Source organism: Lygodium microphyllum, chromosome 18 (genome assembly GCF_053477565.2).
Source record: "Lygodium microphyllum isolate KBCC chromosome 18, Lygodium_microphyllum_v1.1.10, whole genome shotgun sequence".
NCBI classification, from domain to species: domain Eukaryota; kingdom Viridiplantae; phylum Streptophyta; class Polypodiopsida; order Schizaeales; family Lygodiaceae; genus Lygodium; species Lygodium microphyllum.
The window spans coordinates 140,908,448-140,924,769 of NC_141152.1; the positions used below are offsets into that span (position 1 = coordinate 140,908,448).

At 43.2% G+C, this 16,322-nt stretch overlaps 1 protein-coding gene across 1 annotated transcript; it reads right to left on the reverse strand.

Moving 5' to 3' along the window:
- Positions 1-1,641: 1,641 nt before the first annotated feature.
- On the reverse strand, positions 1,642-6,585 carry LOC148021452 (cellulose synthase-like protein D3). The gene is made up of 4 exons (XM_087699337.1): positions 5,311-6,585; positions 4,138-4,942; positions 3,411-3,754; positions 1,642-3,271 (listed from the first exon to the last, which is right to left on the reverse strand). The coding sequence occupies exons 1-4, from the start codon at positions 6,309-6,311 to the stop codon at positions 1,861-1,863; spliced, it is 3,561 nt and encodes a 1,186-aa protein (XP_087555463.1). The 5' UTR covers positions 6,312-6,585; the 3' UTR covers positions 1,642-1,860.
- Positions 6,586-16,322: the final 9,737 nt, after the last annotated feature.

Below are 16,322 nucleotides of genomic sequence, written 5' to 3' on the forward strand. Positions count from 1 at the left end.
ACAATGCAAAAAAAGTGTGCATCCGTCCGAACCAAGCCTAACATGTCATTTGTTCGCACTCCACAAATAGATGAACTCGTCCTTTACCCCTGCCAAGATCGTGCGGGCTCTCTAGCCACATAAACCAACAATCCAAGCAAGAACTTGTGATAAGGGAGATAGTCATTTGATGGCATTTGCACACGAGGAACTAGGAAGGCTTTGCCCAAATGGTCCTACCGAGTTGGTCCAAGCCTTAAAAAATGACACTAAGGCCCGGTTCAGATTGTGCGGACGGCCACATAACTGTAGGCTCGTGATGCTGACGTGTTGAAAAGGGATTCGTCAAGATGATTTCCGTGCGCAGATATACATGTTCTACCTTAATGTACCGGACAAGGCCCATTACCTTTTTGGAATAAAAGGGAGCCATGAGATTTGAACCCCTGCCAAGATCGTGTGGGCTCTCTAGCCACATAAACCAACAATCCAAGCAAGAATTCGTGATGGTCAGCCGTTAGATACATTCACACACAATGCAAAAAAAGTGTGCATCCGTCCGAACCGGGCCTAACATGTCATTTGTTCGCACTCCACAAATAGATGAACTCGTCCTTTATCCCTGCCAAGATCGTGCGGGCTCTCTAGCCACATAAACCAACAATCCAAGCAAGAACTTGTGATATTAGATGAACTCGTCCTTTATCCCTGCCAAGATCGTGCGGGCTCTCTAGCCACATAAACCAACAATCCAAGCAAGAACTTGTGATATTATGGCCGGCCGTTAGATATATTCACACATAATGCAAAAAAAGCGTGCATCCGTCCGCCATTGTCTGGACCGGGCCTAACATGTCATTTGTTCGCACTCCACAAATAGATGAACATGTCCTTTACCCCTGCCAAGATCGTGCGGGCTCTCTAGCCACATAAACCAACAATCCAAGCAAGAACTTGTGATATTATGGCCGGCCGTTAGATATATTCACACACAATGCAAAAAAAGCGTGCATCCGTCCACCATTGTCTGAACCGAGCCTAACATGTCATTTGTTCGCACTCCACAAATAGATGAACTCGTCCCTTTACCCCTGCCAAGATTGTGCGGGCTCTCTAGCCACATAAACCAACAATCCACGCAAGAACTTGTGATATTATGGCCGGTTGTTAGATATATTCACACACAATGCAAGAAAAGCGTGCATCCGTCTGCCATTGTCTGAACTGTGCCTAATGGTGTCATTTGTTCGCACTCCACAAATAGATGAACTCGTCCTTTTTCCATGCTAGGAGGACCCTACCCTTTTTCTGTACGAGTAGGAAACATGTCACTAAAGTACTCACCGAGTTTCTCTTTTTGGAAGGCTCTCCGCGTTGTGTGTCCAGGACTTGGAGAGTGCTTGCTCTCCACGTTTGGGGTGTTATTACCGACGGAAAGCCCCAAACCCACACCCAAAATCCTATGAACTATCGCCGCCATCGCCACTCTCTTCCTAGGAGAACAGTCGTTGTAGTAACACTGGGCGAGTAGTCTAAAAAGCAAACGAGTGACGTTCTAATGTAATGGAAACTCACCACTCTCCAGAAGAAACAGTCGTGTGGCGATCGATGTCACAGAATTTGCATACAAGGACAAGGACAAGTAGTACTCTTGCCATCTGAGCATGTCAAAATAAATCTGCATCCAATAGTAGCAGTGCAAATATTTAGAGGCGAGTAGCCGGGGTGGATGGGGGAGGCCGGGAACGGCAAATATTAGTCTAATAAACGAATGTTGGCAGGAGCTCTGAAAGCAAATGTCTTGCAAGGCGTGAACAGTGAGAGGATGGATGTTCACGTCACAAGCGCCGTCGACATTTCATCTTCTGTGATAGCCCCCCTTCATGGGAACTGAAAAGGTTGGAACTGCAAGCCGGTGGAAGAAGAAGAAGAGGAGGAGGAGATGGAGACCCAGAGGAGGGAGATGACGATAGCAAGCAGGCCGGACCAGACGAAGACAATGGTGGGAGTGCGGCGGCGGCGGCCCATGAGGCCCTTGGTGAAGGGGTAGAGGTGGGCGAGCACCCACACGGAGAAGAACGTCCCGCCGAGGAGCTTGCTCCAGTCCGGAAACCGGCTGTAGACGGTGCGCGCGACGGCGATGGCGATGGCGATGATGTTGGTCATGATGATGGTGAGGGGCGGGATCATGAGGGCGGACCACTTGACGACGTAGAGGTCGGCGAATTCGTCGGCTTGGTCGCCGTCAGGGGAGGCGGACTTCGCCGTCAGGGTGAAGGAGATGTCGACGCCGGCGATGACTTTGAGGAGGCCCTGCAGGACGGCGGCGAGGTGGGCGCTGGTGCCGCCGGTGAGCCAGAACTGCTCGTTGCGCCACCAGTCGTGGAGGGTGATGCCGGACCAGCGGATCTCCAAGGCCGCCAGCAGGCACATGGAGACGGTCATGACCAGCAGGAAGACCAGGAAGGCCAGGCCGAGGCTCTGGACAATGAACTGCCCGCTCACCAGCGAGAGCGCCGGCAGGAAGCAGTAGACGATGAGGAAGATGGACGTGAACGGATACAGCCCCACGTTTAGATACGCCACCCTCTGCAGCGGCTTCAGCCGCCGCGACGCGAACAGCGCGTTGTTCCGCGAGAAGAAGATCTCCACCGACCCCGTCGCCCACCGGAGAACCTGATGCAGCCGGTCCGTCAGATTGATCGGCGCCGTCCCGCGGAAAGCGTCCCGCCGCGTCACGCAGTACACCGACCGCCACCCTCGGTCATGCATCCGGTAGCCCGTCACCACGTCCTCCGTGACAGAGCCGTAGATCCACCCCACGCTGCTGCCCCACTCCGTCTTCTCCTCGTACCAGCACGAAATGACGTTGATGGCCTCCGCCACCGTGCCGGCGTCCAGGGGCTCGCGCGGGGACGTGAGGGCGCCGCAGGGGCGGCCGGCAGCCTCTCCGGCGTAGTCCGACAGGGGCCGCGCCTCGAATTCCGCCAGAGGGATGGACGCCGCCAGCGTGCTGGAGCTGCCGAACTTCCGCGGCAGCAGCTGCGCCTCCGCGTCCTCTGCCTCTGCCTCTGCCTCTACTTCCCTTCCCCCCCTTCTCAGCCTCTTCTTGCATTCTATCTTCTTCTTCCTCCTGCCGCAGCAGCCGCTGTTCTCCGTCGCCCGCGGCGGGTCGAATCCATACAGCGCCACCCGACGGAACACGCACCCCGTCCCGACGTACATCGGCCCCTGAATCCCGTCCAACGCCCGCATGTTCACGTCGAAGAACACAGTGTTGTGGTTCGCATACCTGCATGCAGGGCCAAAAACCGTTAAAATTTTCCGATATCTGCAATCTTCCATCGCTTAACATACCCTTTGCATATCCCAATTGTCTGCAATTTTGCGACATCTCTCGACAGTGGAGACAGACAGACAGACTCTTTTACCTGTCGTTTGGATCCACCCCCTCGAAGCGCTGCGGGAACTGCACGTAGCAGATCCTGTCCCCGCCTCTGTCCATCATGAAGCACATGGCCTCGCGCAGTGCCAGGGAGTTGTAGACGTAGTGATCGCAGTCCAAGTTGAGGATGAACGGCCCGTTGGACATGATGGCGCTCGTCCGCACTAGGGCGTTCATGGCGCCCGCCTTCTTGTTGTGGTCGTAGCCGGGTCGCTTCTCGCGTGAGACATACACCAGCATGGGAAGCCGGATGTCGACGCCGGAGGTGTCGATGATGCCGTCGTCGGCACTGCCGTAAAGGGGCTCGCTGGATGGCGGAGTGAGCATCACCTGCACAGGAGCGCTCAGAATTAGACAGACGCAAGCAAGACTTAGAGAGATTACTTGCCTACGAACGGGTTCCACCATGAAGCTTCAATCATTGATTGTCTGATTGATTTGCTCTCATCTTGTGTCAAATTTACAGAGATAAACCTGCTTTATACTTAGGTGCTTGATTATACATGTATATCTATTGCACTCAATTCACAGGGTCTAGATTCCACACTGAGACAAAGATATGTGTAGCCTGACAAGCACGCATCTTTCGTGCACAGTCTCTGTAAGGACTACACAAACATGAGCACACACTAAGGCAGAGGCTTCCGCCAATGCTTGTCTCATCCTGTGTCATAACTACCCCCTGTTTGTCAATAGGGGCTTAATTATAATACCTGTATCACTCCTGCGTGGTCTCCTCTGCTGTGGTCCTTCCCTCCGGCGCACCATGTTCCCGGCCAGTGCGTCCCGTCCGCCATCCATGTCGCCTTCTCCACCTTCACTTGCTCTGTCGGATCCGCTCCCATCTCCACCTGTGCCCTCTTGGCCCGTATCTCCTCATGCGCATTGTAGGCATCCGACCTCCTCCTGATGGAATCCGGCAGGCCATTGATGCGCACCTTGAACTCATCATACTCCCTCTTCACGCGCCGGCGGTCCCTCACGAAATCCGTGCGCACCTTGTTCTTGGTTGGGTCCCCCTTCGACTGGAAGTAGCTCTCGGGGTTTCGAGGCTCGATGTTGTGCTTCCGACAGAACGGCACCCATACCCTGGAGAAGCTAGCGGCCTCTGCCAAAGCTTCGAAGCTCAGTAATGCCCCTCCGTCATCGGACAAGTAGCACGCAAGCTTCTCAACGGGGTACTGCACTGCCAGAATCGAGAGGATAGTGTTGGCCGTCACGAGAGGAGGCTCCTTCTCCGGGTCTGCTGTCGAAACGAACACATCGATGCCTGGCAAGTCTGACCTTCCCTTAGGGTTTGCAGGCGACGGCCTCTCGAACTTCTCTGCTAAGACTGCAAGGTCCGTCGAGCGGTTCACTGGCGCGAGCTTGGGAAGCTGGTCCAGTACCCAGGAGAAAGCAAACCAGATCTCGCACACGATCGACATGCCCCATAGCCACATGGCCTCTCGGTTGGGATGCCTTATCCGCCATGTGAGGAAGAGGCAGAGGGCAGCAAGACGGATGACGACCAGCATTCTGCAAAACATGCAAAAAGGAATTGCTATATATGAATAAACATTCGACAGTCTAGTGGATGAATGGACATTGCAAAATCCAGCTTGAAGAGGGGAATGAAAGGGATGCTGCACTGAAAACTCTAGCTATGGAACTCGAGGATCAAAATCAAAAGCTAGCCGTGTCCAAGCCTGTTGCAATACGGGTAAAACGCTCTATGCAACGATGTTAGACACCCTCGCAACGGCTATTCCTTTATGGAACTATACAACTATGGAGCTCGTAGCTCTGTATGATCATTTTATAGTTGCAACATGTTAAAATGATCTGCAGCACGGTAAAACCCTAGTTATGGCCATCCCTGTGTAGATCATTTTACGAATACAAACCTGTATGGACTCAGAATCCCCGCTGAGATGGATTTCTTCCTTGAGAGAGGGCGCCGACGGCCTTTGTCGAAATCGGGAGGCGCAGTTCCGCCACCAAGGTAGCCCGCATCTTTGGGCCATACTGCATTGCCATAGCCATACGTACCCTTGGTCTCGAATAGCCATCGCGCATGGTCGAACTCTGAGGTATGCTTCCCCATGAGCAACGGCGGATTGTTGGCCTTGAAAGATTTCAGCAGAGAGAGCCTCCTCTCGAGGGTCTGCTCCTTGGTCATAGGCGGCATGTGGAATTGATCCGACTCTTCTTCCTCGTCGTCTTCTTCATCGTGACTGTGCCTGTCAGAGTCAGCTCCCGTCTTATAAGGATGCTTGCAGCCCGCGCACACACCTCCTCCTTCAATGGCTTCGATGTAGCAGTCCCTGCAGATGGAGAAGCCGCACTCGCAGGGCGAGACCTCGTCCCCGGTCTCGTCGCACATGACCTTGCCATCGCAGCCGTCAATGGCGCATCGGGAAGGATCCTTGGAGCAGGCCATGGTATGCTGCGATTCGCTCCCGATTGTCTTCTCCATGACATGGCCGCGGGTCATGCTCTGGAAGCCGCCGCTGAAGATGGTGTTGGAGACGAACTGGCTATGGTCAGACCGGCTGTTGGAGGGATTGAGCTTGCAGGCGATGGGGGCCGGGGGCGGGACAGAGGCCCCGGGGGTAGCGGACATAGGCCTGTTGTCAGGAGTAGGGGGTATATGAACTGTATAATTCATCTGAGAGGTGACCTCCTCTCCCTGTTCATTGTCGTCCTGCGCCATTAGAGGCACATAGCGACCGCTGGAGGTCCGCCTGCCTCCTGCGGCTGCCACAGGGGACGACATGTTCGACTTGGAGTGCTGCCTCGGGCTGCTCAGAGCAATCCCTCGCGGGCTTGTCAGGCTCGTGGTTGAATTCCTGAAGGATCTCCCTCCTCCTGCTATGGAGAGAGATGACGCCGGAGAAGTCACCATTACAGGATGCTTAAGGTCCGATGCGAATTAGTCTGCAGAAGCTTCGATTTGATGGAAGGTGTGTCTCTGATCTGTTAGGGTGCGGGCACCAGATTATTGCAAGCTCTGCTGAATTGATGAGGAGAAATTGGAGCATTCGTAGCTGTAGGCGACATGAGATGCATTCAAAGAAGGGGGCAACGCACAGGAAGAGAGAGAGAGAGAGAGAGAGAGAGAGAGAGAGAGAGCGATGAGGAGGAAGACTGTGAGAGAGAAGAGAGAGTAATGAACAGGGAATGTTGAGCCGCAGGCATTTGGGGAAATCAAATATGAACGTTTGCACCAAATACCCAAACGGCTATTTTTTCCTTTCATGCATCATCCCCACGTACCGTCCTTTAACGGCCACATTCGTTTCTCTCTCTCGACAAACCCCATTTGTATTATAAAATTTCACGGGGTAGCGTTAAATTATATTTAAAGGTAAGAAAAAATGTTTGTACTTCTTTGTACACAATGTTTGTCGTGACATTCACAATGCTTCCATTCTCATCCAATAACACCCTCACACCGCATGAGGATTTCACCCTTGAAAATGTAACATACAACTGTCCATGTGTAAATACTGGTGTCTTTTAGTAAAGACCAACAACAGACAATGTCTGGCCTTGCGACTTATTGATCGTCATAGCAAACGCCAGTTGAATAGGAAATTGCCTCCACCTCATAGCAAACGAAAATTGCAAGGTGCTAGGAATAAAAGTGGTCTTAGAAATGAAAACTCGTTCCCCTACATTTGTCCCCATTATTATCTCACCATCTATCACCTTTTTATTGAATGCCTTACATATCAACCATGTACCATTACACAAACCTTTTGCTGGATTTAAGTTCCTAAGCACAATAATAGATGCATTCATCTTTAGCAACAATAGATGGGGAGAAAATCCACCTCCAAGATCCAGTGTATTTAAATACTCTACAGAGTATAAAAATGAGCTATCACCCGTCTCTGCAATTGAATCCACACTATAGTACTGTATAACTTCTCCTGGCATCGATTGCAATGCACAATGATTCAAAGAAGCCACCTCTGTATTCCACGCTGCAAGTATAGCATACTCACTAAAATATGTCCCAAAGCCTCTCACTGTGGACACTTCACCGTACACACTATTAACCAAGGTTTCAATAGAGCGCCCTTTCAATGCCATGCTAGATGGAAGCAAGTAAAGGCACTATTTCGACGTCCAAGGGCTTCGGTTTCTCTTGGTGAGAGCATTGATAGCCGTCTACAGAGGATTGAGAGAATTTTGAAGGAGAAATATGAAGGAAACCTTTGTGATATGGTGAGGATACAAGATGAGTTGGAAGAAATCAAGGGTTACATAGGGGAGATATATGACCATGTCCGAAAGTATTGGCCATGTATTGGATCCTTGGATGATCATGATGAGAAGATGAAAGATTTTATTGATAGTGCTGGTCATATAAAGGATGGCATATGTGAGTTAATTACTCACAAGAATGAAAATGTTTTCCTTGATGTGCAACTTACTTTTTTGAAAGTTTCTCTTAATAGGTTTTCGGCAATGTTAACCCAGATGAATCACTGTGTGGGGTCATTCCCTTTCACTCGAGAGCATTTTCCTTGATGTGCAATTTGCTTCTTTCAAAGTTTATCTAGATAGGTTTTTGGCAATGTTAACTTGGATGAGTCATCGCTACATAAGCACATCCTTGAAAATCTCCATTTTGAAAAGCATTGTCTATCTCTTCCAAATTGAAAATCGCCACATACTTGATATATATAATCTTTGCAAGACTTTTTAAATGAGTTGTATTTTATTCGATTGATGAAAATCTCCATTTTAAAAAACATTTTCTATCTCTTCCAAATTATTAAGATTTTTTAATCTCATTTTAATAGTTTATATTTTTATATTTTCACCTTGGTATTCATTCATCTTTGAGCGTCGGACATCTTGGGATCTTTAACACATTCGAGCCTTTGGCAAGACCTATGTATGGATCTAGACGAATGAACATCCATTAGTAGGGCTTACACAAAGAGAGAGAGAGAGAGAGCATTGGAGGAGAGGAGGTAAGACATGGCTATATATGCATTTGGTTATGCGTGTTGGGCTTAATACATGTGTATTCTTTCACGTTCGAGTCTAGGATATCATCGAGACTAACATGTCTTCAAGTTTGATTGATGCTTGCTAGGCCTTTGATGAGTGTCATGTGCACATGTGGATGAATGGACATCCATTGGAGAGGGGAATCATTAATTGGCTTTTGGTGAGCGCTGTGTATGTATGTGCTCATGTATGATTGTTTACATATGTGCTCATGCATGACTATTATTTTGTCTTTGAGTCCAAGACACTTTTGATTTAGGGTTTTCAATTGGAAATGTGTTTGCCTTCAATGGCTTTGAGATTTCTCTATTGGGACTTTTATACTCTATTGAAAGTTTTGTGTAGTCATCATGAAACAAAGCAAAGCTATGGACGATGTTCCAAACATAGTGCATTCGACTCCATTGAATGCAATTGATTTGGTTGAATTAAAGAAAACAGTCATAACATCATCTCTTTGACGCTTGCTTGATTGGAGCCGTTCGCATGGGTGTGGGAGATAGTTATTCTAATAATTGTATTTTCGCCAAGGTATTGTGTTCTTTTCGGGGAGATAGTCATTTGTATATTTTGTTGTAGCCAAAATGTGGATTTTAATAGAGTGAATAAAGTTAATGTGCAAAAGATGAAATAAGTGGTGAGGCAACAGGGAGAGCATGTTAGTAAATCCACAAGGACATCAATGATCTGAAGAAACACAAAGGCTGCTTCAAGTTCTTTGGAGTTTAAACACCTCGAGACCAAGATGAATGAGTTGATGGAATTGCAGACGAGTTATCCACATGTATTGATCATGCACTTGCTATTTACTCTATAGAGTTGCATGAACAAGCTAAAGGTTTGTATGGTGTTGTGTGAGAGACAAAGCATACCTAGAGTGTTCTTCAACAAGTCTCGAGTGGTTTGGGTGGTGAAGTGAGGGAACGTTCAGCAATTGTCTCTGAGACAAGTAGGTTGATGAATTTGTTGTTGAATGATATGTGGGCATCGTTTTGGGGGACCTGGAGATGACCACGAGCCTATGATTTACTAGAGGGGTTGTCGACTACCGTTTTTTGTAGTTCCAAATGAATGTTAATAGGTTCAATGCCTCGCTACAACAATTGAGTCGTCAAATCAATAGTCCCAATTGAGGAGGATTTGCTTGGCTGAGGCTTATGATCTATTATCGTCTCGCTTATATCTTACTTGAAAGTGCTTGGACCAATGTTTTTTTGACGATGATGTGTGGTTCCTTTTTGTGAAGCTTATATTGGTTTTAATGCAATGATGTGATACCTCTTTCTTTAGGTTTGATATGTATAAGGAATTATCATGTCTTGCAATGTGGATACAAATTTTTTTATTTTTGTAATATTCTCTAATTGTATGGTCTAATTATAATTGTAATGTTTGAATATTCACCTCTCTCTCTCTCTCTCTCTCTCTCTCTCTCTTCAACATTTGGATGAAGGTTATGATCTGTTGTTGTCTCGCTTATGAAGATATTGAAATGCTTGGGCCACTGCTTTTTTTGTGATAATGTGTGCTTTCTTTTTTTGTAACGAGACTTCTCTCCCTCTCCCTCTCCTTCTCTTTCTCCCTCTCTCTCATTGATTTAAGAATCCTAATCTTTTATAGTTTATTGCACATTCATGTTGAAGAGTGATGTTTGGGTTTGAGTTATAGGCTTTGGGGGATCGCATGCCAGTTAGATATAGTTTTTTTTCGTTTGTCTTTGGGTTAGATATCTAATTGTATAGAATATATAAAAATATATGATGATTCTAATTTTGACTACTATTGTTCCTTGCACGTAGGAGGATTGCGCTGATTTAAATTGTCGTAGTATTTTGGATTATGTGATTCTAGATTGATTCTACTTTTAAGTCTTTTTGAAAATACTAATCCCAATCAAGTCTCTCCTTGAAGGAATGCATGTTTTCTCGTGATGTGCAGGCTTTGTGAGAATCCAAACAATATGGGATTAAATGATCAGAGAACTAGCAGGGATTATGTGTTGCGTATTCAGAGGCATAGACTCAACTCTACACGATATAAACGATGACAAATTGCTAGGCTTAGGGCTCAAATGGCAAGACATGACCGAAGGGATTATAAAGAGATGTGCTCTACTATAGTTGAGTGTCGGAACGTTTTACAAGGAGGGGCTCTAAATCATGATAGCTTGATTCGTGAGGGACTTCATAGTTTGATTGAGCAGCAATTTGCTAATGATTATAATTGTGATGCTGAAAATCACCAAAACCTAGAAAATGCTATGATTAATGAGTCACTTGTTAATAATGCTCCAACCTTTAGTGCTTGAAATGGATGTTTTTACTCCATTTTACATGCTTTGCCTACAATGGATATTCATCCTGCAACTACAATATTGTTATTTCAAGACCCGATTGTGCATTCCATGGGGAGTCTTTCTGAGATGTGTGAGCGATGTTCGGCTAAATTGTGGAGATGTGAGGCTCAAGTGTAGGGGTCAGTTTTGTTTGGTAAACATTGTTGTCGAAATGGAAAAGTAATATTGCAACAATTGCAATGTCCACCACAACTATTGCATGATTTGTTGTATGGTATGCATCCTCAAAGCAGAGTAGTTAAAAATAATATACGAGCATATAATAGTGCTCTTGCATTTGTGTCACTTGGTGCCAATGTTGATGAGCTTTTGTCTATTGTGGGAAATTCTTATACCTTTAGAGTGCATGGCTCCATTTATCATCATATAGGCCCTTTGATTCCTAACGCGCAACAACAAGAAAGGCCAAGATTTGCACTACTTTATGTTTATGATACTGAGCATGAGTTATCTAATCGGTTGGATGTTATGCCTAATTTATTGCCAAACTTGCTTGGGGAGCTTCAGTCTATGATGCATCAACACAATGCATATGCACAAGCTTATAGATCCGTGGTCATGCAATTGCAAAACAATCCCTTGCATGATTTGAGAATGACTATTTTTGGGGTTCAACATGCTAATAGACAATACTCAGCTCCAGTGGCAATTGAGGTTGCGGCTATCATGCCAGGACAAGCCGATGAGAATACTCTTGATTGTCGAGACATACATGTTTATAGTCGGGATGGACAATGTATTGCTATTTCAAACTTGCATGGGGCATATATGCCAATGCTATACATTCTTCTTTTTCCTATGGGTGATGATGGTTGGCATGTAAAGGTACCTTAAAGTGGTGTTAATGTTTCAATTAATATACATGGATTGTCTAATAAGGATTGTGTTATTTAGATGCAATTTAATGCATTTAGACTACAAGTGTGTGAGGACATTGAGGTGTGCATGTTGCAGGGTGGCCGATTGTTGCAACAATTTATTGTTGATACTTATTGTAGTATAGAGCAATGTAGGTTAGCTTCCCAGTGTCGTCAAAATCAATCAATTTTACGCTCGAAAGTTTATAAGGGCTTAGCAGATATGGTGGAAGTGATGGATGATGGGCCGGTGGGGATTATTGGTGCCTCTATTGGTAAAAGGGTGGTTTTGCTGTCTTCTTTTACTAGTGGGCCAAGACACATGTATTAGTTGTATCAGGATGCCATGGCTATAGTGCGAAGTAAGGGATTGCTTATGATCGTCTTGATTTGATTGCTCGGGTATTCCATAAAAAACATGTTGATATGATGCATACATTGTTGAAAATGAATCTGTTTGGGAATGTTGCACGCTATGTTAGTGTGATTGAGTTTCAAAAGCAGGGGCTACCGCATTCTCATACTTTGCTAATTTTGGAGCACTCTTTTAAACCCTCTGAAGCATGCCATTATGATAGATTTGTTTGTGTTGAGTTTTCTGATAGAGCAAAGTTTTCAGCTTTGAAACTATCTCAAAATGCAATGTCCATGGTCCTTGCGGTATAATGAATCCCAAGAGCCCTTGCATGCGCAATGGTTGATGCACTAAAAAATTCCCTCGCAGGTTTGTGAATGTAACAATTGTTGATAGCTTTGGCTATCCTGTTTATAGAAGACAAGATGATGGAAAGACAGTCACAATAAAGGGTAATACTATTGATAATCGATGGATTGTTCCATACAATCCGTACTTGAGTAAAAAATACAATGCACATATAAATGTTGAGGTATGCTCAATGGTGGCAGCTGTTAAGTATTTGTATAAGTATATATACAAGGACATGATCGTGCAACGATTAAATTTTTTGTTGGAAACTCAGGGTTAAATGGTACGACCTTTCATGAAGTGGATGAGATCGAGAGTTATTTAGATGCACGGTATGTTTCTGCTTCGGAAGCGTGTTGGCGAATGTATGACTATGCATTGCACAATGAGAAGCTTGATATACAGTGGTTGTAGGTGCATTTGCCTGATGAGAATTATGTGGTGTTTCAAGATATAGACAATATATCAGATGTTATGCAGAATGAAGATATTAGGAAAACTACTCTTATGGAATGGTTTGTGTGCAATCGTATTCATCCAGAGGCTCGAGCTATTCAGTATCAAGACTTCTCGGTGTATTGGGTGTGGAATGCACAACGAAAGGTATGGACGAAGAGAAAGCGTGGAAATACATGTGGTTGAATATGCTTTGTGCTGCCCATATCTGGTGAGTGTTATTACTTGCGAATGCTCTTGACAGTGCCTCGAGTATGTATGCCTTTTGATGATTTGGCAACGTGGTGTACAACACCTTTAAGGAAGCCTGCATTGCAAAGGGCATGTTAGAGGGTGATGATGAGTGTGTTGTGTGCTTGGAAGAGGCTGCATCTGTACAAATTGGTGCCCAGTTGCACGCTTTGTTTGTTGTAATTTTGGTCTTCTGTGAGCCTGGTCAGCTCTGGGATAGGTTTATGTCACCAATGGTGGAGGATATTTTGTATTAGTTATAGCTAGAGCATGTGTATATATCTTTTGCAGTTCTACAACATGAGGCATCAAAGATGGCTTTATTGCATCTTCAGGATCTTTTGCAACAGCATGGGCGAAGATTGTCTAACTTTGATGGGTTGCCAGAACCTCATCGAATAGATTCTTAGTTGTGTGCTAACCCTCTTTTAGAAGATGAATATGCATATGATATACTGGGGCAACGTAGAGTTTGTGTTTATATGGAGGCAATGTTGAATGATGGACAAAGGGTTGCATATAATGCAGTTATAGGTGCCATTGGTGGAAACTTTGGGGATGTTTTTTTTTGGATGGTCCCAGTGGGTCTGGAAAGACATTTCTTTACAAGTGTTTGCTTGTTAGGTTGCGCAGTGATCGTCATATAGCATTAGCAAGGGCATCATCTGGCATTGCTGCTTTGCTTCTGCAGGGCGGTCGTATTGCTCACTCGAGGTTTAAAATTCCATTGGATCTATGTAATCGATCCACCTGTAATATTCCTGTTCAGAGTGGTCTTGCTCAACTGTTCAGACAGTTGAGCCTTATTTTATGGGATGAGGCTCCCATGATGCACAGGTTTGCATTTGAAGATGTTGATAGAACTTTAAGAGATATTATGAGCTGTGATAAACCATTTGGTGAAAAGGTTACTTTGCTTGGGGGTGATTTTAGGCAAATCCTGCCCGTCGTGATGAAGGGCTCCAGTGAAGATATTGCTAATGCAACACTATGTTACTCTCATTTATGGCAGTATGTTAAGGTGCTAAGATTGTTTGGGAATATGAGGATGTCAACCACTGGTGGTGTAATGGATAATGGATTTGTGGGTTGGATTCAAGGGATAGGGGATGGAGTGGGTATTACAGCCCATCCAAGCAATGAATGACTCTCAAAAAACTAATAGAACTTTCATATCCTCCAACATGCCTGAGTGCACGACGAACTGCCTTCTTCCTTATAACCTCTTTCCCTTTGCACACATTCATTTGCACACTGGGAGCGCACTACACAACATTTGCTAGACACATTTTTGTCCTCCATGCTGCACAGAACACATGCATCAACATCAAGGTGCATATAAACTATTCTTATCTTATCTTAAAAATTAGAAACAGTGGAAAATTCTAAATGACATTAGATTAACTTCCAATGCATTAAATTTAAACATACGTGCATTAGACCATATGATTGACTACAATAGAATTTGCTATAGTAAGTAGCATCTAGAGTGAGGTTTCAATTTGTTTATCCCACACATAGGACTCAAGTGGGTCTTCAAGATGCATTTGGATTATTTCAAGCAAATTCTCATGGCTCCCTAGCTGAGAGATTAGGCTTTTTGTCACAATGGATGTATCCATTTCATGATGCAAAACCCCCCTTGCATAATGCGAAAAGTCAAGGATCAAAGCCAGCGCCACAATGACCAGTGAGTTGGTATTTTAAGTGGTGTATCTAACATTGCATGGTTCACACCACACAATATCCTTTCTTAGAAAATCATGCCCCAGGACAATGCAACATTCCCCAACCCTACCAATAAAACTATAATTCACACACTAAGCAATCTTCTACATTTAAAAACGTCAATAACGGATTTTTAATGCCATGAAGGGTTATTATATCCATGTCAACCCCACAAATCGCAATGAGTTCTGAAGGATAGTTTTACCTCTCAATAATGAAAGTCATGACCATGAATAAGTAAATAGTAATATAATACATACATACATACATACATACATACATACACACACACACACACACACACACACACACACACACACACACACACACACACACACATATATATATATATATATATATATATATATATATATATATATATATATATATATAAATAAAGTTACTACAAAACCTTCCACTCCATAAAATACACATGTATTAGACCTAAGTTTGTATGATGCCAATAAAAATATAGCTCACACACTAAATAACTTTCTAAGTTTAATAATGCCCACGAATCAATTAGTGAGGCAAAGGATAGTTCTATCCACTCCATGTCTTAAAACACATATCCTAAAATGTTTATTAGTAAGATAATAATAATAATAAAATAAGATAACAATGACAATAAACTAATATCTATATCTATCTAATCTAATCTTCTATATCTATATCTATATCTATTTATCTATATATTATTATAATATAATTTAGCTCCACATATCTTAAAGTTACCTTCTAGTCCATGTCTTAAAATGCATATCCTAAAATGTTTATTAGTGATATAATACAATAATAAAATAAGATAACATCTAATAATAAAATAATAATAATAACAATAACAACTAAATGAACTAATTAAAATAAAAAAACAATATTAATAACAATAAATTGAATAACAACTAAACTAATAACAATAACAATAACAATAATAACTATAATAATAATAATAATAATAATAATAATAATAATAATAATAGTAATAATAACAAATAACAATATCTAACCAACAACTAAACTAATTAAAATAACAAAACATCAACATTAACTAACTATTAACTATTAATTACTATTTACTACAACTATAACTATTAACTACAACTATATCATTATTCACTATAACTATAACTAATTATTTTATATTATCACTATTAATATTATTTAATAATATTATTTTAATTTTAATATTATTATTATTGGTTTTTTTGTATATATGTCTATACTAATAAAATAATAATAAACTAAACCAATCAAAATAAAATAAAAACTAAACCAACAATTAAATACCACAATAAACTAATAATAAATGGAATAATAACCAAACTAATAACAACAACAACAACAACAACAATAATAATAATAACTATTAACTATATTATTATTATCTATATTTATTACTCTATATCCATCAATATCAATTATCAATATCTATATCTGTATTTATAATTAGTCTACTATACATAAATAATACATATAATATAATATAATAACTAACAATAACAAAGTTAAAATAACAACCATTAACATTAAAACTATATAACAATATAACAATAA

Coding starts and splice junctions, on each gene's coding strand:
- LOC148021452 (XM_087699337.1), bottom strand. CDS start 6,311: ATGGTGACTTCTCCGGCGTCATCTCTCTCCATAGCAGGAGGAGGGAGA. Junction 4,943..5,310: donor GGGATTCTGAGTCCATACAG/GTTTGTATTCGT, acceptor CATGTTTTGCAG/AATGCTGGTCGTCATCCGTC. Junction 3,272..3,410: donor GGGGTGGATCCAAACGACAG/GTAAAAGAGTCT, acceptor CCCTGCATGCAG/GTATGCGAACCACAACACTG.